Below are 25,982 nucleotides of genomic sequence, written 5' to 3' on the forward strand. Positions count from 1 at the left end.
TAATATAAGATTCGTTGTCATTATTTTGAGATACTAAGGGATTATTATGAGATACAAAGTGATTATTATGAGATGCTGTCAATATTATGAGATGCTAAGTGTTAATAAAATGCTACATCTTCATAGTTATGTGATGTTAAGCCATTATTTTAACAGTTTTTTGTAGTACTTAGACAGTTTCTCATTATGACTTAGAGATTTTTTTTTTGTCACATTGGTGAAAATGGGCTTCTATACCACCTCACTACCTTGATTAATGGGTTCATACAGCATTTTACAAATTCATAGACGTACACTGCTAGTGAAATCGGTTGTTTCCTGTCAAATCAGCCTTTTTTTTTTTTTTTACATTTGGGTGTATATTTTACTACACTTTGTCAATTCACGTCTGTAGATTTCTCTAAATATACCCATCGTTTGCATTATACGTCTCATTTGCATATTTCAAGATAAAACATCAATAAATGGGTTGTAAAATAAATAATTGTCTTAATTTCTACAACCTAGTTTTATTTTATTTTTAATTTTAAGTATGATTATTTTTCAGGTTTTTATATTAAGTGATTTTGGGCTCATATTTGAACATTAACCTTTGATAGTCAGTGGGGATTAATTAAGACTCAGTGTAATCTTCACTTCCATATCAGTAATTAATAGCGGGGGAAAAAAACAATGTTGTAATTTGTTAATTGTGCATCATTAAAAAAATGACACAGTTCTCACCATTGAAGAGTCAGTTAGTGCACTCTTGTGGTCACAGTGGAAACACATTTTTACAACAAAATAAAACTCAAGCAAACCTTTAAAGTAATACAAAAATATTTATTTTTATTATGGCAGATCAGAACAAAAACGTGACACAAAATGCAGTTTGTAGAAAAAATACAGAGCTCTTAGGCATGTTTGTGTTGTTCCAAAGTGAAAGCGACCGATAATAAACTCGAGCCTAACTGACCTTCTGGTCCGATGAGCTGTTTGAGTACGAGTATGCCTTTCCCAAGACTATTCTGTCTCTGAGGAGCTTGAAGAAGGCGTAGTAGTTGCTGAAGAGAATCAGAGCCAGTGATATCGTCTGGTGCCACTTTTCTGAACATATCAATGAGTAGAGCTGATAGAATATCATGGCACCTTCCAGGATGATGAGTATGTTCAGTATTCGTAAAGGCTTGTTGAAGAAGAACTAAAGTTGGAGGGAAAAAGACGGGATACAGATAAAGTGTGTGCTGCAAGTATTCTGCAAAACAGCAAGAATACATTTAGGAATACTTACATAGAACCGATAATGGGACACATCTGATGGCACTGCAACATTGTAGTGACCCATGGCCTTGTAGACATTCTTATTATGTTTGACCAGGACTCCCTGTGGCCAAGTGTACTCTTCTGTCCATCTGTGCAAAGACACTCAAATTAGGATCAAATGATGGCCCTTAAACGGCCCTAGTAACAAACCATTAGTAGTAAAAAGATCTAGAAATGGATCCAACAAGTTTGATTGTGAGCCTCCCGAGTAGACAATTATCCACTGTAGCTATCAGAAGATTATATAACATCCTAGTTTTTTGCTGCTAGGAAGAACATGTTGTTACAGTGGATTTGTGATAAGGCCCCTTCTGTTAAAGGCTGGTGTAAGGTTGTATTTGAGTTGCTTCCTCTGAAATATCTTACTAATATTTTGCATAAGCTAAGATAAGAATGCCTTTACAGTCGTGATACGTTGGGTGCATGACCAAAATATATCAGTTGCCGCTGAAAGGTATTTACAGTTGAATAAATATAACAACTACCCTTCCACAGTCAGTAAGAACAAAGCACTAGAACACTATATACATATATAAAAATATAGAGAGAGCTACAGAACTTGGTATTGCAGTAGAATGAGGTAGATGGATTCACAGTGAAGTGGATGTTATTGCACATTAACTGAGACTGCATAGTAATCAGTAAATAAAATGATCTACAGTCAGACAGATGTGAGTGACAAAATTGACCAGTTCTATAAAGTCTGGCGGCCCTATTTGGACTATCTTGGACCTGACTCTTTCTCCATTTTTGGACAAGGACACTCCTGAATCTGGACTTTTGTGACCCGCAATCTATTTATATAGCAGATTGTCTCCTATGACCCTCTGTGCATTTCTGTCAAACTCAGCTGTTTTGTTTGTGCTGTTTTGTTTGTTTAGATGTGCTTTGTTGTTGCCAAAAATAAGAAAATTCAATAAACAGATAAAAAAACAAAACATTAACAACCTTCCAATACATTTCTCTGTCAGTTTTTGATCATTTGTTTATTATTTATTTTGCTTATATTACTTACTATATTACCCCTTACTAGTTTTGGGTGGGGGTACCTCATCATTTATAACTATGATTTGTTGTTTTTTTTGCAACGTGTTGTTACACATCGGGAGAAAAAAAAAAGGTCAGTGCATAACCAAACTTTTTTGTATGATTATTGATTTTCAATAAAAAAAGACCTTAGATAGAAAGAAAAAAAGAAAGAAAGAAAGAAAGAAAGAAAGATGGAGCAGTACATACATGTGCTGAAGGACATTGGAGCAGAGCGAGGGGTCTACTTTCTGCCAGCAGCCCAGGTGAGCTGCAGCTTTGTGAAGCAGGTCGCAGTATCGAGGTGGTAACAGGTGCCTCATGAGGATGACGGACGTGCTGACAGACACCAGGATGAACAGCTCACAAGACCAGCGCTTGTCCACATACTGTGTACTCTGAGGGGAAAAAAACACATGAGAAGCATTAATAAAGCATATTAAATAAAGCCAATTTATTGGTCAGCTGATTTGACTGGCCTGTCACAGACACATCTGTATCTATTGGTACAGGTGTACGTTTCCCGATGATATGAAAACCTTCTTAAAACAACATAATGGGGAAAAACATGCTTATTATTTAAGAAATGGTGTCATATAAACATTTATTTGATATGAATTTATTCTTTATTAAATGTCAGCCATTGACTGACACTGAACATACAGTATGTTTAAGCAGTTTTTTAAATGTATTCAAATGGTCTAAATTGACAGACACAGAACATACAGTACTATAAGGCTATTTATTTTATTGTGATTTTGTTAGTTTCTTATTTAAATGTCGGCAATTGATTGATACAGAACACTGTACTGATGTTTTTTTAGCTGTTTATTTTATTTTTATTTTTTTATCTTCTGTGTTTATTCCTACATCTTATGTTCGTGTGATGTTTTATAATGTATAGTAATGTCAAATATAATGGAGTTATTTGTTCAAGCAAGCAGCCTTTTCAGTGGCTTTGCAAAGTCATGTCGTTAAAAAAAAATAAAAAAAAAAAGAAGCACAAAATAGATGCCCAATCCACATATAAAAGGTCTGTTTTCATTTTATTAAACATCAACTCTATCAGCCATAGTAAGGGTCTAATATTAACTGATGAATTTTAAAAAGTAGGCCGTTTCTCACCTTGACAAACCAGACAGGTACAAAGGCCACGTAGTAAGCGCTCAGCATGGAGCTGACCAGCACCTCCTTCATCCTCCAGTTGAAGTCCATCTTCAGGTACTCCACCTCCTTGCGGATGAGATCCGGGGAGAGGCAGCAGGCGTGAGTCGGCATGGCCTGGACGCCGTACAGCTGGCTAGTGTGCTGCTTCCACGTCTCCTTCAGCACAGTCAAGTAGTCCCGGCCCCGGCCCACGCTGCCCACCTCCTTGGAACCGATGCTGGCGATGGGGGAGAGCGGACCTGCTCGCCGGAAGTCACAGCTCAGCCGGAAGAATGGAATATACATCCCAAATCTGTGGAAAATAACAGCTTTGATGAAGCCCTGCACAAGACCACTGAACAGCTCCATGTATAGCTGCTATGAATGCTCTTTGTTCTCCCTTTGGATGCTTACGGGTAGCAGAGGAAGAGCAGGCTGAGGACAGAATAGGTCCTGAAGAGGTAAATGAGGGAGCGGCACAGGCTCCAGCCTGTCAGCGTTAGCACAGCAAACCGAGCCATCACAAGGAAGATTGAATGGGGGAAGGATAATTTCCCACTCTGTGATGCCTGGAGGAAGAGAGGAGGGAGCAAGAATCACTTGGTTACTATTGATAACCAGAAAACATTCTATATCATGATAGATATCATTATCGAGTTATGAGATTACCTCCCTCAGGTTAGCGTATTTTGGCAATATCAGCCCTGTTTGAATCTCTTCTATGTTTCCTCTAATAAAGGAAAGTCAGGCATGGAGCTCTGCAGCCAGACTCTTTTACTGGTCAACCTAACCTGAGCATTGGTGGTGGGCGGGGCGTGTGTACTGTTTGACATGTTTGTTTGTTTGTTTGCTTTTCATGTTGAAAAAGTTGAAATTTTTCATAAATAAAGTATTTAAAAATACAGAGTAACTTAATTTTTGCAATATTTTATAATTACATGTATAGAAGCACAGATAAGGTTCAAAAGCTACATTCTAACAAAAAACAGAATTCTTACCTCTTTAACGATGGCAGCAATTAACCTCCTTGCCAGTATGATGACTGTAAACACCAGCATGTTATAATCAATAAGGTGAAAGTTCTGTAAAGAAGATTGATTATGGATTATTATTCCCAGTTACAATATTTTGTCAACATATGAACAGCTTCCAAAAATAATACTTAATAAACAAGATCCTCAGTCAGTATCTGACCGCTGAGGACTCACCAGTGATGTGTGTGAAGGAGGATGTGATGGGGGGTACCACCACACGGTCTTGTAGATGTTGACGTAATGGACAAAGAGGGCGATGAGGTGGCAGAAAAATAGATGGAGCTCGAACAGCACATTACGATCCACAGACAGCTCAGGGATCTTACAGTGCTTCAGGGGAACCACCGTCTGTGCAGCCAGCGGCGGGCTGGACATGCACGTCCCAGAACCGTTCCTGCAGAGGAAACAAAGCCTTCTTATTATGATGTATATTATTCTGTCATAAAGTGGGACAGCTGGAGTGAGACACACCCTCGTCCTGGTGCATTCCTGCAGCCATGGTAATAGAAAATCCTTCCAGATTCTGGAGAACTCTCACAGTACTTACCTTGTACGAGATCGCACCCCTGTGACCGGGGAGCTGGTCGAGTGGTTGCCATTGCTGACCGATCCTGGTTCACTGCTCAGTGGAGGTCTGCAGTACGTGGTTCGGTTCGCCCCTCTCCTTCCACCAGCCATTGCAGACACACCCACTGCTCACTTCTCCCAGCTATGCGTCTGGTTTTATGATGTCTCTGCTTGTGCTTGTGTCTGTTTACAACAGGGGAGCAGGTCATAAAGTGTGATTTAGAGGGCTGATCTAAAAATATCCAACAAATGTGTAATAATATTTATTCACTAATGAGTGCAAATTATTTAAATCAGCCTGTGGTATGTATCACATAGGGTATAATTAGTAATTAAGTTATATTTTGGTCTGATGAGTCACAGAGCTGATAATAAAGGAGTGGTGCACAGCCATAATAAACAACAAATTTGCAAGCTTAATATTTTATAGCCAATAAAAGCACATGTCCACCACAATAGATCTGCAAACTCCCTCCAACATAAATATACATCATAAACAAGTTTGCACTAGCTACATAGCATCTTTTAATATGGTGCAAGTTTTGCGGAAGCTGACATTATAAGCTAGCTAAGTAGCAGCACAGTTAGCTCTCTTCCCGGGTTAAATATCTCATGAGAAACATTTCAGTCTGAGACATGTGGCGGAAGGCGAAAACAACGTGGACCTGTACAATGAGCGGTGGACCCCGATCTGTCCGCCAAGACCATGCTTGATTAAATACAAAGATTGAGGCCTAGGCTAACAGTATCTGTGGCTAGCTAGCTAGCTTCAAACCAACCTACCAAACAGGCTGGACCAGAAAATGTGATCTTACCAGCGGCAGGCTCTGCAGTGTGTGTTAGACGCTGCTCTGTTGCATAGATTAAAAGTTAAACGCGATACATTTTCAGGTTATTTATTGAAATACTGGCGTGTTTTCCTGTGAAATCAGCGAAGACAGTCATTGTTGATGTGAGACTGGCCGCTGATAGATGGGGGCGCGGATATGTTAGCGACCTGTGGGAGGAGAGTCATTTAAAGGGACATTCCGCAGAATTTCAGACAACAGGAAGAGAGCAACGGGAACGTAAAAATAACACTATTAAATAAATAAATCAATTAATTTGAAACAAACAAAAAAAACCGTTAAGTATTCAGTTGAAAAAAATTTCCCTGTTTGTTTTTATTAGCTATAGATAATTATGTGAGAATTCTGGAAAAAAAAATATTTTTCAAATCTGATCGTTTTAATTAATTAATGAAACAATTATCTAACGTTAATTATTTAAAAATAAACAAAAAACGACTCTGCTCTGCTTTTTTAGATCAATAACATTTTATCCCTTGAAATATTTTCTCATAATTCTGATATTTTATTAATTTAAGAAAAAACAGAACAACTATTTTCCCCCCACATCATTTGAAGAAAAAAAACAGAGCCATTTTTTTTTATTGAAGAAGAATTCTGGGGGGAAACCCTGATCTTGTTTGTATGAATTAGTGAGACAATTCGCCAAATAATTTATAAAAACACCAACAAAAAATTCCTCAAAGGTCTGCTCTGTTTTTCTGGATCTCATTAATTAAGAAGCAAAACTTGATATAATTTAATCAATTCAAGAAAAAAACAGGACAAATATTTTTTTCACATGAAAACTTCTCATAATTCTTGTTGTTTGATCAAATGGGCTAAATGTGTTGTTTTTTTTTACTGAAAAATGTTCTCAGATTTTGCTTCAAAATTCTGCTTTTCTGAATTCTCATACATTTTTACAATATCTATTATGTTTGTTATTGACACTTTCTCACAATTGGCTCACATTAAATCACTTTTAAATGCAAACATTGGGAAAGGACATGTGAAACGTTGGAATGTTTTGTGGAAATACATACAAACACACACACACACATATATGTATATATATATATAGCTAGTAAAGCTCCACACCACCTCTTCTGACCCAGCTGACATCACAGAATAGGTTAGTATGTGTAGGTTCATCGGTTCATCTATATGTACAGTATCTGTTGTTTAGACTTGGTATGGACCAAGGGTTCCTACACCTTTTCCAGAGTCAAATTCAAACACTTCACAAATAAAAGCATATTTGAGCTCTGGTAAATAAAACATAAATACACAGCACACACAGTATCTAAATAGATACTTCTCAAATCAGGGTTAGTGGCACTCTTCCATTCCATTTACAAAGGAGACTCCATAGGTCAGTTGCTCATTACATTTTTTTATAGCCATTATAGTTTGTAGATTACATTATACTTTCTTATAAATTAATATTGTGGGGCTTTTACGTAACTTAAGATTCCAAGGGAAATATATGAGGTTCTCAGCATATTCTGTCTTATAAGGGGCTGACAAGACTGGCAACCACTGATACAAAGCCTGCCGATAACTGCTGAAAAGTCTTTTTTCACAGCATACAACACAGTTAACAAATTAAAGGAAAACCAGCTTCCTGTTTAGCAAAGTGTCGCCCATTTGTAAGACTTTACATCCTGTTTTCTTCAGCATTTCTCAAATCTTGAAAATGTATTAAAATGAAAGTATTTTAGGATTTCCAGCATCCATAGGAACTGAAGGGACTGTAAGCCTCCCTGTCCTAGGACTTAAGATCAGCAAATTATATTAGGAACTATGCAGAAAAGACTAAGAGCAAGACTGCATGATGAATGTATTTGAATTGGTCCTTCACTCATTGAAACGTTTGTGCATCTTAACCTATATAGATGACTATCCAGCAGCTATAGATCCAATGTAAAGACAAACAATTTATTTAAGAAAAACTTTATTTTCAATTTTGTTTGGTTTCATAAAAAGGCAATAAAAATGTGTGTAAAAAATATTGTAAACCTGGACACATTCAATAAAAAGGATAAAAATCCACATGAACACTCGGCACATCTTTTAAAAAGTTCCTTCATTTGCAGTCTCAAGACACTGCAAGGACTCTCCTCTTTCCAGGAGCTTTCAATGGACCTGTTAAAGAGAGAAAAATAGTTTAATATTAAACATTAACATTTCAGGTGAATATTTATCTGCTGTATCTTTTAAACTGACCATAAAAGCCTGGTCAGATGGTGTTCAATGTGTCAACTGCACCTACACAGTTTTCTGACAACCTAAGAAGAAAAACAGAAATGAGATCGTGGACACACCAGTGCCTACATGTACACAGTGGATAAACATGCAAAACTAACTTTAGATAACAAAAGTATCATGCAACTCAAGCTGAAAGGTTTTTGTCCACCAATGGGATGTTTTAACGCTTTGAGTGCAACTACTAATTTTCATTAATCTACATTCTACAGAAATTATCAAGATGGAAATTGTTAAGTATTGAGTGAAATGAATGGACCATTATTGGTTTTATTTGAGCAAGAGTTGCATCACAACCATTTCTGATTGTTTTGTACGGCTTATTTTGCTCGGAAATAACTACAGATAGCATAATTTTGTACTTCAATGTTTTGAATATGTTTTTGGATGACTTGCATTACTTGATGTTTTTCACAGAAAACAAAACAAAAATCTAACAAATGAGTGTTGGGGTTAGTTTTACCTTCTTGTGGCGATCTTTAGGCTTTTAGAATCCTCTCCTCTGCGATTTTTTTCTTTTATAAAAACCAGCCAGCATGACTTTGCTTCAAAGTCAAGTAAGATCCCTGCAAGCTTGATTTGAAATACTGTTGAAATTCAGTTATTTCAAGTGGCTGAAGATACATTGCTCTCTTGAGAGCTTGAATAGATACACTAATTAAAGGTTAATGACAATACATGTTCAAGCACTATATCATTCTCAAATCAAACATGTATTTGGCAGCACATTACCTCAAGGAATGATGAGCTTTATTTTGTTTGAAGGTGACATTACAAGTGTCATTTAGATAAGAGTTTTGAAGACAGATGAAGAGGATAAGCTCATTGTCAAAACACCGGTTTGTTTTTTGTCAGGCTGACGTGTATACATACAGCTTATTCAGCGTTGAGAGACCACTGAGGACCACTTTCACAAACTGAAGGCGTTCCTTTTGGTACAACAAAGGCAAAATACCATGTTTAGATTGATTAAAAAGAAACTAGAAACTTTATTGAAACACGCACTGCAGAAAAACATTTTGGGATATATTTAGTATCCTATTTAGCCAAAGGTACACAAGCATTATGCATTTTGGAGACGGCACGGCTTAAAGCATACACAGTTGTCCTAAGGTTATGTACAAAATATTGAGTTGGCTGCAGCCTTCCTCTCACACAGTAAGGACTGTTGATCCTTTACAAGAATTAGTCGATCAGCGTTGATTTTGCAAGCAATAGTCCGGACAGATTATAATATACCAATTAGAAATTGTGGCAAAAATAGAAGCATTTTTCTCAAATTGATTTCAATAGTATTTGAGGATATTACTATAACTTCACAAGACTAGATTTGTATTGTAGTATGAACAAATATGATAAGACTTTTTTTTTTTTTTATCAAAACGAGTTTGCGACTTAAACTTTTCTAGTTATAGTGAAGTTACATTGAGGCATTGGGAATAATTTGTGTCCAGTCATGAAGGACTTTTTTAAAATGCAGCCTACGTGAGAAGAATTTAATCGCCACAAACACATTTTGTTCAATTAACTGAAATAATAACCACCAAATATCACTAAAATATCACTCTTGTTCCTTTTTTAGGGTTATGTCACTAGGACCTGCCAACTACGCAACTGAAACAAACATTAAATGGAAACAGGTAAACAATGAAAAAAACCTTGTCTTCATATTTCTCCTCTGGCACTATGATACATCCAACAAAACGTCCCTACCGAGTTTAAAAAAAAAAAGAAACATAAAATAAACCATAAAAAAGGGAACAAACGAGACGGAAATTACTTTTTTGAAAAGTTCAGCGAGTTACAATCGGAGACAGTTGCCATTGCAACTCTCTACCAGTAGCCGTTCAGTATCTTCCATATGGGTGCTCTCTGTACGACCCCTTCGACTGCCCGGGACGAGGGGCCTTGCCTCCAGCCCCGGAGTTGTTCCATGAGTTGTCCCAGTCATCTTGAGCTGCAAAGACAAAGGCGAAACACAGAAGCAAAACATCAGCAAAGAAAACAGGAGGTTCAGTCAGCGCTGCATGATTGTCTTGAGTCTGTGTGATACATGAGCAGATAAAAATGTAATCTTACCGTAAGGCTCATATGAAGTTTCCTGGGCCTCTCCGTGTCCGTAATCATAATATTCAGTATCGCTGTGGGCAGTAAGGAATGGTTAGTACAACACTATAATTAATGCAATTTTCTGATCTGAATATAAATAACTTCATTTTGACTTACACAGGAGCCGCTTGCTGATTATAGTAGTTATCATACCCCTCGTAGGAAGGCTCTGCGTATGACTCGTCGTATGGAGGCTAAAAAGACAAATAAAAGACAATGTCAAGCGACTAACAACTATTGCAACCACAATAACACAAATTCAAAAAGCAAGACATCACAATCATTCATATGTAAAGAAGAAACCAGGACTTGAGAAACTTACATAGTCCTCATAGCCATCAGCTTTGGGCTGTGATCCTGAACCAGGACCCTGGTGTTGCTGGTGGGACATGGCAGCAGCGGGGAGCATCCTTGGAGCCCCTGCTGCAGGGGGTCTGGAGCGGGAAGCTGAGCCTCCTCTGTTGGGAGTAGAAGACGGTCCTCCCCTTCCAGATGGTGCACCTCTTGGGCCATTACCCCGCCCTAACCCTCCTCGTGGTCCACCACCACGCATGGCTCCCCGAGGGCCCCCACGTGGCATCCCTCGCCCCCTGTGAAAAAGAAAAGACATTTATTCACATGACAGTGTCCCAACATTCAGAGTCAGGTTGCATTACTGCTGAAATGCAGGACTAAGCTGCAGTAGAAGTTAGTATATTATAAATCAGGATCATACCTTGGTCCCGCACCGGGTGGTCCACCTCTTCCCCGTCCTAGGTGACCCCCTCGCCCCCTGCCTGAACCATCCTGGGCTCCATTCAGGAAGTGAGGGTCCATGTACGGGTCATGCTCACCGGGTTCCTATAGATGAGACAAAAACAAGTCAATTATGCATGACACTCCCAGAGGCATGAGAGAGCGACCTACTTTCATATCTGGAATGGAAAATTTTGAAATAGAGGTGCATGAGACTCTCTTGGACACATACCGGGATGAGGAACTTCTTGACCTCCTCCATGGCATGAGCCATGCGCATGTAGGCTTCTGGTATGGGTGCCATCACCTCAATGAAAACATGCAGCTCCATGGCCAGGTGAGCATATTTGGCCTCACCACCCTTCCTCAGCTCTTCCTCCTAAATTAACATTAATTGCAAAATACAAGTTAACATACAAAACATGATTAACACCAGACGAAATAATTTCCACAGTGCAACAAGGAAAACATTTCTCTACACATACCTTATTCTTGTCCCTCATGGAACCTTTACCCAGGACTGAAATCTTGGCGCCGGTCTCCTCCTGGAGTCTCTTGATTGTGCTGCCCTGAGGTCCTAGCAGTTTACCAACAAAGTTGACCTGTAGGGGATATTTTAGTTAAAAATGCAGCATTGTATTATGCCCAGCTCCCTTTACAGAAGAGCTTTCAGATCAATTGTAGGACAGTTAGTCCGATCGGCTCAGTTATGAAATTGGGTCATGGCAGACAAACTCCACACAAAAATTCCCTCCACAGTGGTTGCTCTTGCCCACTCTACACAAGCTGCATTTTTAGACTACTGCAAACTGTTCATGCAGAAACCAGCTTAGTAGGGCACTAGTTGCATGACTTCACTAATTCTAGCAAAGCAAAGCTGGAGAAGAAGGTGCTTCAATCAGATATTCCACTGTGGGAGAGAACTCTCAATTTAACCCCACCAGAAAAAAAATCAAACAGCAAATTAATTATATATATTCTTAATCAAGCCCCACTTGGCATATTCACTAAACACAGCATCCTCCCCCGACTGATATACCTGGGTGACCAATCCCCGATGGGACAGTAAATGAGAAAAGGAAGGAAGGAAACACTTACCCTCGGGTACTGCTTGGTAGGAATGAGTACCCGCTCTTTTAGTTTGAGATTCTTCGTAGCAAACAGGTCCAGATAGGTTTCCTTCTCTGGCTCTTTCTTGGTTTCACCTTTCTGAATCCGCTCAATCTCTGCAGACGAAGAAAACGCCGATGTTTAAGAATTTAAACTGGAACATTCACCGATGCAATGACCGATTAGCGATAAACCTAAACGCATTTGCAAAAAATAAATAAATAAAAATAGGCCACATCGCTGTTGATCTTGCAGCATCCAAATCAAAAGCTTCTTTGTATTAGTAGAAAGTACATTGGCCAGCATAATCTCGTATACAACCTTAAACGCATGTGTGCATTATGAGCCATAAAAAACAAAGAGCCTTGCAAAAATTAGTCGATAATGCTAATTGAGGCTAGGCCTATCGGGCGAGCTAACACATAATTGCACGATTGAATAACACTGATTATTCACCATATACAACATATTTATAAATCCTATCGAGTAATCTAAATACCAAGTGAATTAAACAAAAAAGCCTGGTGCATTTTCATCCCACAGGGTTTGACCCACATCGCGTTTAACCACGTGTGGGTGACGCCATTGTTCGGGCCTGTACCGGCGGCTGTTCAAGAAGAAAGAAACCAGGCCCGCCGCCATGCTACCGCTAGCTGCTCTGGTGTTAGCCTCGTTGAAGATAAAACAGAAATTACCTGCAGAAATGAGTTTCATGGCGTGCGTGAACGATGAGTCCAGGCTGTCTTTCTCGGCCAGGAGCTCCGGCAGATATTTAGTGTCTTCCATTTTGATTTTCTTCTGAGGGCTTGACTCTATGGCGGACTCAAGATTGCTGCTACCATTCGCGTCGCTCATAATACACTCGCACGGCCAAATTAACGAACGAAGCTTCTGCTCGGTCCGTTAGCTTAGCGTCAAAACTAAACTGCAAATAATGCAAGTTAACGTTGTTTCCGACTAGCGGCGCGATTAATGGCCAAGATGCGAAGACGTCCTTCCGCTGTGAGTCGCTTCGCTCTCTTCAATGGACAAAGGAGGAATGGCGCAGCTGCATTTCAGTGTGCAGGGAGGACGTAGCAGGAGGAGACAGTGACGTCAGAGCCCGACCGCACAAAGGTAAAGACAAAAATCCGGAAGTTTTACAAACCTATTCATTTTGTATGACAAATTTCACATACACAAATGCAAATACTCCAAAATTCCACCCAACTTTAAAAGTTTAATGCATGAGTTTAAAGAATACATGAAATACCTTACACTAATTGAAAAATAAACAAAGCACTACATCCACAGATATATACGAGAGGTTTTTCAAAGAAGAAGAATGTATTTAGTTTAGTTTAGCTTTTTTTATAATTATTTTGTGCGAGTAACACAAAAAAGTAAATTGAAAACAAACAAATCCAATAAAAATAATCAAAACAAAAATAGCAATAGTAAAAACAAAAGCTATAATGTGATCGCAACATGCTGAAAAGGAGTAGGATGAAGCATATGCTTATTTAAACCTACCCCTTCTCCACTACTCAATAAACATTTTTTTCCCTAAACATTCATATTTACATAATACATATTTACCAAAAAATTGAAAATAAATAGATTAAATAAACAAATACATAAATAATTTATCATTTATGAAAATACCTGATTGTTAAAGCCCTTCTTCCTCCCTGTACCTCGTGAAAACCATGTGTTTGTACTGCTTTTTAAACTGGATCATGCTTGGACATTTCTTGAGCTCCACACCCATTCTGTTCCCTTTTTTCTGTTTATTTTTTTGTTGTTTTTTCCCCCTTTCCTGTCATTTTTTTTTAAAGTTTACTGGCATTCCTAATGATTTATTTATTATTTATGTATTTCTGATGATACATATATATTGGAGCACCTGTCTGCTGTTCTCTATACAATTGTTTGTATGTACAACCTGTTTTAATAAAGTTAATTAAATAAAAAACAAAAGACAAAAAATACGGAAGCTAAACTTGTAAATACTAAAAAAAAAAGGGATGAAACTGTAAAAAAAATGTTTAGGGAGGAATAATGTACGTTTTATTTATTCATTATATTTTAATCATTTATTCACTTCATCTCTATAGTTTAAATATATTTGTATTATTTTTTCTATGTAAAGTCATATTAAATTAGAATGTATTATTTATATCTATTAAATGTGGTATATATTTGACAGTGAGTGAATACATATATGTGTATATATGCCCATGTATATATTTCAAGCTACTTGGTAAGAATTGCAACTGTTTTTTACCATGCCTAAATTATGTTTATGTATAATGTAACTGTTCTATTGTAACATTTTTAAACAAAACTTTATTTTTTTTAAGTGGATCAGGGTCACCCTCTTAAGTTTCACAATCACAGATAGAGTGGTAGTAGCAAGCTCCAACAGTGTAATCCTGTAGCATGAATTCATATAATTGGGCATTAACAGAAAGACAGTTCTGATTATGACCCCCTGATGCAAAATGAAAAACTGAAAATAAATGCATTTTTCCCCAAATACTCAGGGTATGCTTGTTCCAAATATTTACTACTTGTGTATCTATCTTTGTTTCTTCATTTTCTGTGTTAAACATGTCCTTTCCGCCTCATGCATCAGCAGGGAAAGGCAGCAGGGGTGTGATCTTATTATGCGAGTGGCATACATGGAAACCTATTGTAATGTATTTAACACTCTCTCCACAAAGGAAATTTACACCCGTGGTTCTTATATACACAAAACAGCCCTTATCTTTGAGTAGTGATGCTTGAAAAAAGGGATGGTTCTTTTAAATCAAGTTTGCCACTTGCATACGCATGTTCCAAAATTAACATATTTTAGTAAAGCTACAACAGAAATATTTTATGATCCATTATTATTGGAGTTTTTTTGTTTTGTTTTAGGTCAAAATAATTAAAAATACCCTTCACATCTTAACAGTGGAGTCTTGAAAATGCCTACTTACTTGGCTGAACAACTACATTATTTTGTTTAAACTGTATTATTACATTTTTCATTTGTGCAGCTTTGATGCTGTGATTGTGTGTGTGATTTTGTGCTGCTGGTTACCAGCATTTCCTGCAGGATAAATAAGGTATCTATCTATCTATCTATCTATCAAAAGCCAATGAACACAGTTATCTTAACAATAACATACTTTAAAAAAAAAAACACAAGCAAAGAGGAAACTAAGCAAATCTAATATATGCATACTAAAAAAATGACCATAAAACTTGAGAATCACATTCCATTTTCAGAAAGAATATTCTTTCTGATTTTAACATAATTATTTGATGTGATGTTTCTAGTATTACTTCCTGCAACAACAGCATGCAACAGGTTTCTGGTTATGACAGCACAGCCCCAAAATTTAAGAAAAACTTAGCCCATATCACAAATGATGCTGCCTGCACTGTCCCTCTCTTTATCAAGGACAGCTTCGACAAACTTTCAGTGAATGTTCTATATTAGAAAGAAAGTGACAAGCCTGGACATGAACATCCTCTATTATCCAGTGCACAAAAGTGTTATGTGTGATGACTCACTGCACAGGATTTACTGTGATTATGCTTGTCAGGTCTTATTGTTCTCTTCTGATTGCCTTTAAGAACTCCTGCTGGGCTTGTGGATGTGGTTTAATACATTCATACATTCACATATTGCATCATAGAGGCACCAACAAAACCCAGATCCAGCTGAGATACATTGGTCAATATGGCAGAATTAATTAATTTCAATTAAGATATTAGTCAGTTGCACTTTGAGCCAATGCACTACAAAAGAAAAGCCCCTCATTTTCTTCTGTGACTCATTGGAACCATTCATCCTTTTAATAAATGTCATGTTCTCAAATCTCCATCCTTTGATGAGGCATACACACACACACCATGAAATCCTCAGTGTTTATTCCACATTTATATAAAGGCTAGTTTATGTGTCATCAAGAGTCAATTGTTAGTTTAAGTTTTTGCTATGAAATTAATCATTTGGAGCCCCTGATAACTGCTTTGTCCTCCAGAATTACAAAAAAACCCACAACATACTCAAAAACATTTTTTTTTTATTTTAAAATACCGGTAATCGTTTATTCAATCCCACAGAAAAAAATAAACATCTGTTGATTTATTTACAATGATTATTAAGGCATCAAAACAATTTAAAAAATGTGATAAATAAGAATTTATGACAGCATTTCAAGTTAAATGTGTTAAAAAGCAACTGCATCGTTTCAAGTTTTACTTTTACTTATTGACTTTAAGGAAAGAATTCTGCTATTTCCATGTTTTTTTGATTTCTGAAATGATTCAATGTATAACATATCAGTGTCATATCACTGCTCCGCCACTGTACTGTGTGCACCCATAATCACAAGAAATGTTGGGTTGCTGTGTTTTGCTCCTGGTAGTGAACAGTTCAACTTCCAAGTAGAAAATTAGATTTTACAAGCGAATTGTAAGTGCCTTAGACTAAAGGCCACTTAAATGGGCCAAGTAGATACTCCAGTTTCATCGAACCAGGACTGTTGTTTGCTTCTGGAGCCACTGTCAGATATCAACAATGGCAAATATCTCTGGTTTTTCTATATCATGGATCTGCATTGCGGAGTATGTGATGGCTTTCACCTCAGTTCCCTAGATTTACAAGACAGAACATAACATTTAGAATAAATGTACTGTGTTCATCTTTATTACTTATTCAACATAATTATTCTATAAATGTATATGGAATTATTATATGAATAAAGTGACATTCTACAATTGTATCTTCAAGGCTTCACTCTCTTACCTGTGGATGTTTTTCCAGGGAGAACTCTTCACCCCAACTTTGATGAACAAACAACAACAAAAAGACAGAATGAGAGAGCAGTTCAAAGGAGATAAATCAAATAGCGGAATAAGATTCAATACCCTCAGGAGATTAAAAAAAAAAGATAAAGGGGGAGAGAGAGATGATCAAGGTGTTACATAAAAGACTGTCGTCTGGCCTTGGGGAGGGGCACTTGGGAAGGGGCCACTTTATACATGAAAAGTAATTCTAAGACAACTTAAGTTTTCATGTACTCATATTAGGAAAAAGAGGAAACCAGACTTACCCAATGGAGCGGATCTTGAAGTGTATTCTGTCTATGTGTAAAACTTTGATCTCCTAGTGGAATGATGTAAAAGATAATTGTGTCAGGAGGATAAGATAGGGGAGGAAATACTGAATAAAAACAAAATCACAAAAAGACTTGACAGTCTGTCCATCAGTGGGTCATAAGCAAACTCCACGAAGAGTCTAAATAAATACAACTATGATGGTTCTTGCCCTTTGTCCAGCTACAGATAACTGACCAACATACTCACCCTGGGAACAAAGAAGAGATCTGCACAAAACTTGAATAACCAGTCATCAAGGAAGTGGAAAAGAAGAGACTCCATGTCGTCACCTTTTGAGAAAGGTGAAAAAAATTGCATATAGTTTAGTTTTATTGATCTGGAAACAGAATTGACTGAAACATTTGATTGCATCAAACAGACAAAGTGACTCTGTTCTCACCCTCTGATTCTACATCGACAGTATCAATCGGCTCCACTGTCTCCGTGTCCGTCATGTACCCGAACATGCCCATGGCACACTGCTCGAATGCTTCCTCTAAAGAGTTTCCCCAGGAGTGGATTCTTGGAAGAGAGAGCAGAAACAGTGAGGACTACTGAATAACAAATAAAAAACAACCTGATGAGATCTGACAAAGATTTTTACGAAGATATCAAAACACTCACTGAACATCTGCTGTATGATCCAGGTCTGTAAGAGTAAAACACAAGGTGACGTGATGAGCCAGGGCATGCTGTTAGTGCAGCTTACAACAGGAATAAATTATCATAGTCAAGTACTGTACTTAAGTACAAATCAGAGAGTAAAATTTTATGCTTATTTATACTTCTACTCCACTACAGTTCAGTGGAAAATATCTACTTTACGTAACAGTATAAAACCGTAAGCATTAAACTAGAGACCTAGACCATTTAATGTATAGCTTTCATACGGATATTGACAATAAGGGGGTTCCAAGAACAGAAGTGCCCATCATCCAATTGCTGAAAATATAGAAATCTCCAAAACGTCTAAAGTTTTTGAAACCAGATCACGGCACAGATTTTGAGATGCTGCTCAGCACTTGACACACAGTTCTGAGCTGCATCTCAAACTAATCTTCAGATCCCTAGGTTTCAGGTGGGTTACACCACCTCTATGTGGCATTTGTTGTTGACCTGCTGTCTCCCCCAAAAGATCCACGGCCCACAACTTCAAAGTAATAAAAGGGTGCAGAATAATTAATTAAGGGTTTAAATACTTCTTCAACCACCTTACTTTATATCACAGTTTAAGAGCGTAAACATAACGTTAGCTACAGTTAACTGACGTTGGAGCCTGTGAAAAGTTTCTGAGCTAAGCTTGCTACATTATATATCATAACAACTGTCAGACTTACATTCATATTTTTTGTTAATCGGCGGATATTTTGACTTGACAGCTTTCTGTGCCTCTGTCAGGTCCAGCTCGCGGTCGTCCATTATAGCTGTGTGAGTTTTCAACGCTTTGAAAGAAGATCAAGTAAAGTCCTCACTATGTCGCAGTGTTACAAGCGTTTACAACGTGCATCTTCTTCTTCTTTGGAGTTTATAGGCAGTTGGCATCTTTTTCGTTGCATTTACCGCCATCTGCTGGACTTAACTTCTTTCATATTTTCCTTCTGTTATATTTAAATGAATCCAGTTGTGGCAAGACATCTCAGAAGGATTTTCCTCCCTTCTCTGGATTTCCCACCGTTTTATATTTTTTAAATTTTCTCCTCTTATGCCTGCCTTCTGCATCTCTACCTTCATCCTTTCCCTCTCCCTTTCATACTCAGGACACGCTGTTACCACATGTTCTACTGTCTCCCTCTCCCCACAATTACACTAACCAGTTGCATGTTTTCCTATTTTATTAAGTGTGTTATTTAACCTACTGTGCCCTATTCTTAGTCTACTTATAATTACTTGTTCTGTTCTATTATCAGCATAACACCCTGCCTCCCCTACTACACTTTTCAGTTTGTATAAATGTCTCCCTTTTATCTGCCTCTTCCAATGATGGTTCCACTGATTGATTATTTCTTTCCAGATTAGACTTTCCCCCTCTGCTTTTGAATATTTTACTTTCATTTCCACCTCCTCTTTTTTACTGCTTCCTTAGCCATTTTGTCTGCTTTTTCATTTCCAATTAACCCTTGATGAGCTGGAACCCACATGAACACTATTTCCCTCCCCTGTTGTGTCAATCCGGATGTTTTTAACAGTATTTCATGTAATATTTCCTGATGTGTTTTGGCTGTCCTGTTTTTAATGCTTAATATTGATTAAACTGAATCGCTACATATAACTACCTTTCTTTCCCCCATGACCTCCACCCACTCTACAGCCATTAGTATTGCACATAACTCCACTGCATATATGATTCAATGATGTGATGTTCTTTTTGACGATGTGCTATTGTGACTGGGAACCACCATTGCTGCTCCTGTTGCTCCTGTTTTTTCCTCCTTCGATCCATCTGTAAAGATGTCAATATATTCCCCATACTTAACACCTGTGTAATTATAAAATTCCTGTACTAAATCTGATGTTTGATTTCCTCTCTTGATATTCAGTATTTCTAAATCTATTCTTGGTTCCTGTAATGTCCATTCTGGTCTTGTTGTCCACAGAACTGTTACAACATGTATCTCAGGAGGGTGTTCCGGAAGTAGACATGTGCTGCGGTGACGACTTCCTGTCGGTTTTTGGCGAACGCTGATTGGCCCGTCCTGTTCTACGGAGTTGGCGCCATTGCGAGTCTCTGTGCTGTCTACAGTGTGCTGTCCTAAAGATTTTCTACTCTGTACCGGTATACGTGGTTTAACCACGACACTATGGCTGATAAAGACGGTAAGGCTGTTCACTTTTCTGAAGCAGCTGATCGGATATGTGAATACGTTGCCCGGAATGATAGAAACTGAGAGTCAGAATGGACCGGTGGTTGTTGGCGCGCCGGCCAGCATCACCTTGTATTGTTTTAAAGCTAGCTGTGAGCTAACGTGAGCTGCTAACAGACTGACTCTGCAGGGTTTTAGTTAATGAGTGCAGGTAAAATAACTGATACCATGGACGTAATTTTTTGGGGGGACACGGGACACGTCCCCTGCACTTTTTCAAAAGGCCGTTTTTGTCCCCTGCAGTTTTTACCGTCCAAAAGAGATGGGTCAGGCACTAGGACCAAGCGTCCATGACTGATACACACAGAATATTGCTTAGACTCACCCTCATTGGCTTATCAGGAGTTTAGTTTTTATACAGCTAATCATAAGAATGCATGCTAACTTGATATAATCTGCAAAATAAACATCAGTGCTGGTAATTTAAGGAAAATATTTTTTCAGAGATGATTTTAAGTTTTATGTCGCTCCATCCTCCAGGGATAACTCAAGTTGAGCAAATATAAAAAGGGGGCAGGGGCCAGATAATTATCAAACATTAACCCTGTTATCCTACACGGTTTGTCTTTATGTGCATTAATAGTTGTTCATGTGCAATACATACTTATTATATAGTATTATACTATATTATGTCATAGTACTCTTTTACCTACTGCCACCATTGTTGGGTGATACACTGACACTCACATTACATACTGTCAACACTGTTTATTTTTGTTCTTACTCAGGGATACATTGCAGCACTGGCACTTCCTGTATTTTTGTATTTCCATGTAATATCTGCAACAGCATTTTTGTTTTGAGTGTGATGGTTCAGTTTGGAACAGTTTAACATCATTAAATACACCTTGAACCCTATTAATCACTTACAGGTGTAGTATGTGATTCTGGAGAGAAATAGTTAATTGTTGAGTCTCATTCCCAGGTTGTCAAATACTGTCACAGTACACCAACGCAAAGTGTCAGTATTTGGTGACCTGGATGATCTTTCTCCAGAATTGTATACTGAACGTTTTATATGTTGGAGTGATTCCTAGATATAAATCATAAATATAAACTACTCTTTTCAGTCCAGGCAAATAAGATGCAGCATTATTTGTGTCTTTATAACTTTGTGTTGCTGGTAAATCTACCTTTTGCAGCTGCATTTGATGATGCTGTGGAGGAAAGGGTGATCAATGAGGAGTACAAGATCTGGAAGAAGAACACACCTTTCCTCTATGACCTGGTCATGACTCACGCCCTCGAGTGGCCCAGCCTCACCGCACAGTGGCTGCCTGATGTCACCAGGTGAGAGAAGATCTGCTGCTCCTCATCATCCACCAAAACATGACATGAGAGAGAGACCGGGTCCTTTTAAAATGCACAGTCATGTAATATATTTTTAAACTCATCCCTCTTTACAGGCCAGAGGGGAAAGACTACAGTGTACACAGGCTGGTTTTGGGAACACACACTTCTGATGAGCAGAATCATCTCGTCATTGCGAGTGTTCAGCTTCCGAATGATGATGCACAATTTGATGCGTCACACTATGACAGCGAGAAAGGAGGTGAGGGATAATGTGTGTCTGGGAAGCTGTGTTGTGTTAGCAGAGTATACTATATGTTGTGTCTAGCTGATTATTACACAAAATAAATACATGACTGAGGGATGAACTATGTCGTCAAAGGGCAATGATCTAGGGTTACTATGGCTGAAAGTACTTACACGTACATTTTAATGCTGTGTTTTCAAGTTTTGAAAAGTGCTTTCATTTTGAATAATGTGCTTGAAATTTAGTCCTTCATCTGTGGAATTCTGTCACAAAACACAATTTTGGTTGTTTATAACACAATAACATCTTATTTAATGTGATGTATGTAAAGCATATACTATGTAATTAACATCAGCTTTAATGTGGTGGCAAAACTTAAAAAAATGCACATTGAAAATGCTTAAAAGTGCTTGAATTTGACTGCTTGAAGGTGTAGGAACCCAGAAAATCATGGTCACTTTTATATACACTGCAAAGTCTCATAAATTAGACAGATTATTCACTTTTCCTCAGCTCGGCCCCTGTGATATGTCAGTGTTAACATTATTGTCATTCAGTGTCATCAAAGTGTCTCAAATAAGTTCTTGTATTTTAATATTGTGGCTCACAGTTCTTCTCAATGAATGAATACATTTACATTTTTGCTGAAATTTTTAATGCTTCAGAAAATATAGGTACGTATTTTTGTTTATGAATACATTGTAGCTAATAAAATGCATAGAAAACACCATTTAACTTGCTTGGTAGAATGCAATTTTATTAGAACTGTCTCATGTAACTGTTGTTTATTTCAGAGTTTGGAGGTTTTGGATCTGTTAGTGGAAAGATAGAGATTGAGATCAAAATCAACCATGAGGGAGAGGTGAACAGAGCCCGCTACATGCCTCAAAATCCTTGCATCATCGCCACCAAGACCCCAACCAGCGACGTGCTGGTCTTTGATTACACGAAGCACCCCTCAAAGCCTGGTAGGATTACAGCCAACACTGTTTCTGAAGAGCTTTCAAACATTTTCTCTGCAAGTTTCTGTAACATTTGATTTTATTTCTATTTAAGACCCTTCTGGAGAATGTAGCCCAGATCTGCGGTTGAGAGGGCACCAGAAGGAGGGCTACGGTCTCTCCTGGAACCCAAACCTCAGCGGCTGCCTCCTCAGTGCTTCTGATGACCATGTGAGCAAAATAACTAAATTCTTCTTCCACATTTACCCTGTTTAACTAGCGCATCATGTTTTCCTGTGGCTCATGATACATTTTTAATTATCTTATTAAAATAATAATCAGACAGTGGCAAGAAAAAGCATGTGAACCCTTCGAAATGAACTAGTTTTATGCTTTAATTGGTGATAAAATGTGATCTGCAGTTAATAAATCCAAGTGTTTCACTTCATTCTTCCACCAGCACTATGATTGTTTAAAGCATTTGTTCAAAAAAGACATAAATGATTATAATTGTTTGTGTGGTATTAGGTTAAGCAAATTGTGTTTGTCTATACTAGGGACTTAGATGCAGATCAGAGCACATTTTATGACCAATTTATGCAGAAAACTAGGTCATTCCTAACAGTTTACAGACTTTCTCTTGCCACTGTAACTAGTATTTATTTTTTAGTAACTCCCTCTGTTGTAACTGTTTTATTTTTTTATTGTTTATACATTTTCTAACCAATGTCAGCTCTCTTTACAGACAATCTGCCTATGGGACATCAGCACGGTGCCCAAGGAGGGAAAGATAGTTGATGCCAAGACCATCTTCACAGGCCACACCGCCGTGGTGGAGGACGTCTCCTGGCACTTGCTCCACGAGTCGCTCTTCGGCTCTGTGGCCGACGACATGAAACTCATGATGTGAGCAGCTATTATGTTGGTAACAAAATTCAATAACCGACTCAAACAAAGTGTTTCAGTTGACATTTTCTCTTCAACAATGGTGCTGTTGTCTGTCTTGGCGCAGCTGGGACACGCGGTCCAACAACACCTCCAAGCCCAGCCATGCAGTGGACGCCCACACCGCTGAGGTCAACTGCTTGTCCTTCAATCCTTACAGCGAGTTCATCCTGGCCTCTGGCTCCGCAGACAAGGTGGGTCCACTCTTTTCTCTATAGAGCTGCTACATAGCATGCTGCTGGCCACTGATCTCTTTTGTGTGAGCTGAATCGGTTGAAGCTGGAGCTACTACTTGTCTTTTTTTAGACCGTGGCTCTTTGGGACCTGAGGAACTTGAAGCTGAAGCTGCACTCGTTTGAGTCTCACAAGGACGAGATCTTCCAGGTAGGAAGTGACTCTCCGGTCAGTTCAATTCATCTGAAATAGTGTGTTGCAGATCTGGATTTATTTGGGCTTTAAAATAAATCATAAGAAGAAACTGAAGCCGTATCAGCCTTTAATGCACACAGACTACTTCTGCAAATATCTGCTTTCATATTTTTCCCGCTTAATTGTAGAGAACATCAAGTCTCTCCTGTAGTGGACTTAACATTAGTATGCCTACTGTTGTCTTGTTGTTCACTGGCAGATGAACAAATTCACTACAAAGCTTTTCAAAATGTACACATTATTTAACTTAGGTGACATGTTAAACATGCCATATTTATTTTATATTTCAAACCTTTGTCAGTTATATCTTTCGGTGTTATCAAACGACTGGAGAAGAGGCTGTTGACGGGAATTCCCACTGGATCCTGTTCTTTGTTCCTCTGAATTTGTCGTACTAGTTGGGACGATGGCTCGCCCTCACATGACTCACGCTGAGCAATTATTACAAACAGCAGCTTTGCCTTTGCCAACTTTTTCTTCCCCTCAGGGATCTGTGTCAAACTGATTCTTGACAATCTGTAGAATATGACTTTGAGGCCTGGATATTTCTGCAGCAAAAATCTTAATTCAGAATGCTATTTTGACACATTTTTTACCTTTTAATTTATATTTTGCCTCCTGCAATTTGGATATTGCACTAATCTTTAAAACTCTGATTAATTGTTCAGCCCTGCATGCACATAAGCATCATCCTATCGGCCTGTCATATCTGCAGAAATGTTAATTTGTGGCTTATGCTGAAGCCTTTATTTGCCAATACGGACTATGCTGGGGAAATTGCTTTGTTAAAGTTGCTGCTGGAAAATAATAAATAATAATAATAAATAAAATAATAAATAATAGAATAAGTAAGTCTGTAAATTAAATAAAGATAAAAAAAAGCACACAAAAAATACATTATATACTATATAAATACAAATGCAACAAGTCTTAAGTAAATATGTAAATAAAGACATAAATTTGAAGTAATTAGAGATATGTACAAATATGTATATATGTAACAACAGTGTGACATATTGAATTATTGCACATGATTTATATAGAAAGTCCGTATTGCACAGATTAATTATTATAAATAAATTAAGTTATGAATCGTGTTCGTAGCCGCTAAAGTCCTCTGTTAGCAACCCGTGAGATCAGTTTTGTTGATAGATACCATTTAATTTTAGGGTCATATTTACGGAGCACTTTGTTGCAGAAATGTAACATCTGGTCCATCTCTACCCAACAGGTTCAGTGGTCCCCTCACAACGAAACCATCCTGGCCTCCAGCGGCACCGACAGGAGGCTCAACGTTTGGGACCTGAGTAAGATCGGAGAGGAGCAGTCACCGGAGGATGCTGAGGACGGCCCTCCTGAGCTGCTGGTCAGTTGTGACAAAAAAACAACTACTCTGTGTGTTTTAACTGAAATAAAAGGACTGTAGTGATCCCCTCTGTTTTGCTTCTCTGCAGTTCATTCATGGCGGACACACCGCAAAGATCTCCGACTTCTCATGGAACCCCAACGAGCCGTGGGTCATCTGCTCTGTATCAGAGGACAACATCATGCAAGTCTGGCAGATGGTAAGAAGCCAGAGCTCGTTCAGAACAATAAGTATCAGACACAGCGCGGATATAATTTTAAATCACATTTATTTACATTTAAAACCTGTTACAGCGAATCTACTTTTGAATTGTTTCTTCTACAGGCTGAAAATATCTACAACGACGAGGACCCAGAAGGTGCTGCAGATTCAGAGGTCCAAGCATGAGTCCACTCTCCACATCCCTTCGTTTGAGCTGATTGTTGAAAATGGGTCCGTTTTCCAGTACTTGGTGCATAAGCAGTAATCTCTCTTTTTAAAAAGAACAAAAACATTTTGGGCAGCTGTGTTTTTGTAGAAAATTTGAAAGAGTAAAATGCTGCATTGTCATGTTGAACATATTTAAAGTCTGTGTTGGCCAGAGGTTCAGTAACTCCCAGTACTCAACTCTGGCTTCACCAACATTCAGGTTTGCATTTTCATG

General features: G+C 38.1%; 4 protein-coding genes across 5 annotated transcripts; 1 reads left to right on the forward strand and 3 right to left on the reverse strand.

The window, feature by feature from the left end:
• Nucleotides 1-801: 801 nt before the first annotated feature.
• tmem39b (transmembrane protein 39B) lies at nucleotides 802-6,055 on the reverse strand. Its single transcript, XM_059353646.1, has 9 exons — nucleotides 5,891-6,055; nucleotides 5,056-5,258; nucleotides 4,683-4,902; nucleotides 4,473-4,556; nucleotides 3,889-4,043; nucleotides 3,454-3,787; nucleotides 2,539-2,726; nucleotides 1,271-1,391; nucleotides 802-1,180 (listed from the first exon to the last, which is right to left on the reverse strand). The coding sequence occupies exons 2-9, from the start codon at nucleotides 5,184-5,186 to the stop codon at nucleotides 947-949; spliced, it is 1,467 nt and encodes a 488-aa protein (XP_059209629.1). The 5' UTR covers nucleotides 5,187-5,258; nucleotides 5,891-6,055; the 3' UTR covers nucleotides 802-946.
• Nucleotides 6,056-7,842: 1,787 nt separating this feature from the next.
• Nucleotides 7,843-13,206, reverse strand: khdrbs1a (KH domain containing, RNA binding, signal transduction associated 1a). Of its 2 annotated transcripts, XR_009395869.1 has the most exons (11): nucleotides 12,820-13,206; nucleotides 12,113-12,240; nucleotides 11,500-11,616; nucleotides 11,247-11,393; nucleotides 10,995-11,119; nucleotides 10,602-10,869; nucleotides 10,397-10,473; nucleotides 10,250-10,311; nucleotides 9,951-10,127; nucleotides 8,132-8,193; nucleotides 7,843-8,050 (listed from the first exon to the last, which is right to left on the reverse strand). XR_009395869.1 is itself a non-coding variant. In XM_059353359.1 (9 exons), exons 1-9 carry the CDS (start codon nucleotides 12,977-12,979, stop codon nucleotides 10,018-10,020), a joined length of 1,194 nt encoding a protein of 397 aa, XP_059209342.1. In that variant the 5' UTR covers nucleotides 12,980-13,206; the 3' UTR covers nucleotides 9,136-10,017. The 2 variants fall into 2 exon arrangements, 1 of the variants encoding a protein (XP_059209342.1); XM_059353359.1 differs by lacking the exons at nucleotides 7,843-8,050; nucleotides 8,132-8,193 and having other exon boundaries at nucleotides 9,136-10,127.
• Nucleotides 13,207-16,010: 2,804 nt separating this feature from the next.
• On the reverse strand, nucleotides 16,011-18,824 carry zbtb8os (zinc finger and BTB domain containing 8 opposite strand). Its single transcript, XM_059353366.1, has 7 exons — nucleotides 18,598-18,824; nucleotides 17,885-17,909; nucleotides 17,661-17,782; nucleotides 17,468-17,550; nucleotides 17,215-17,267; nucleotides 16,908-16,944; nucleotides 16,011-16,753 (listed from the first exon to the last, which is right to left on the reverse strand). The coding sequence occupies exons 1-7, from the start codon at nucleotides 18,677-18,679 to the stop codon at nucleotides 16,667-16,669; spliced, it is 489 nt and encodes a 162-aa protein (XP_059209349.1). The 5' UTR covers nucleotides 18,680-18,824; the 3' UTR covers nucleotides 16,011-16,666.
• A 1,090-nt stretch (nucleotides 18,825-19,914) lies between these two features.
• Nucleotides 19,915-25,964, forward strand: LOC131988774 (histone-binding protein RBBP4). The gene is made up of 11 exons (XM_059354022.1): nucleotides 19,915-20,074; nucleotides 21,264-21,411; nucleotides 21,528-21,673; nucleotides 22,453-22,626; nucleotides 22,715-22,830; nucleotides 23,345-23,505; nucleotides 23,612-23,738; nucleotides 23,851-23,928; nucleotides 25,205-25,339; nucleotides 25,428-25,538; nucleotides 25,664-25,964. Exons 1-11 carry the CDS (start codon nucleotides 20,059-20,061, stop codon nucleotides 25,724-25,726), a joined length of 1,275 nt encoding a protein of 424 aa, XP_059210005.1. The 5' UTR covers nucleotides 19,915-20,058; the 3' UTR covers nucleotides 25,727-25,964.
• Nucleotides 25,965-25,982: the final 18 nt, after the last annotated feature.

This window comes from Centropristis striata, chromosome 16, assembly GCF_030273125.1.
Source record: "Centropristis striata isolate RG_2023a ecotype Rhode Island chromosome 16, C.striata_1.0, whole genome shotgun sequence".
Classification (NCBI taxonomy): Eukaryota; Metazoa; Chordata; class Actinopteri; order Perciformes; family Serranidae; genus Centropristis; species Centropristis striata.

Excerpts from the sequence above, each read along its gene's own strand:
- tmem39b (XM_059353646.1), bottom strand. The coding sequence starts at position 5,186 with ATGGCTGGTGGAAGGAGAGGGGCGAACCGAACCACGTACTGCAGACCT. Across the intron at positions 4,557-4,682 it reads CTCCTTCACACACATCACTG|AACTTTCACCTTATTGATTA; the intron begins GTGAGTCCTCAG and ends TCTTCTTTACAG. Across the intron at positions 1,181-1,270 it reads TGTCCCATTATCGGTTCTAT|TTCTTCTTCAACAAGCCTTT; the intron begins GTAAGTATTCCT and ends CTCCAACTTTAG.
- khdrbs1a (XM_059353359.1), bottom strand. The coding sequence starts at position 12,979 with ATGAGCGACGCGAATGGTAGCAGCAATCTTGAGTCCGCCATAGAGTCA. Across the intron at positions 11,120-11,246 it reads TCAAGAAGTTCCTCATCCCG|GAACCCGGTGAGCATGACCC; the intron begins GTATGTGTCCAA and ends TCTCATCTATAG. Across the intron at positions 10,128-10,249 it reads AACTTCATATGAGCCTTACG|CTCAAGATGACTGGGACAAC; the intron begins GTAAGATTACAT and ends TTGTCTTTGCAG.
- zbtb8os (XM_059353366.1), bottom strand. The coding sequence starts at position 18,679 with ATGGACGACCGCGAGCTGGACCTGACAGAGGCACAGAAAGCTGTCAAG. Across the intron at positions 17,783-17,884 it reads GATCATACAGCAGATGTTCA|AATCCACTCCTGGGGAAACT; the intron begins GTGAGTGTTTTG and ends CTCTCTTCCAAG. Across the intron at positions 16,754-16,907 it reads CCCTGGAAAAACATCCACAG|GGAACTGAGGTGAAAGCCAT; the intron begins GTAAGAGAGTGA and ends TTGTAAATCTAG.
- LOC131988774 (XM_059354022.1), top strand. Across the intron at positions 23,506-23,611 it reads GACGACATGAAACTCATGAT|CTGGGACACGCGGTCCAACA; the intron begins GTGAGCAGCTAT and ends GTCTTGGCGCAG. Across the intron at positions 25,539-25,663 it reads TCATGCAAGTCTGGCAGATG|GCTGAAAATATCTACAACGA; the intron begins GTAAGAAGCCAG and ends TTTCTTCTACAG.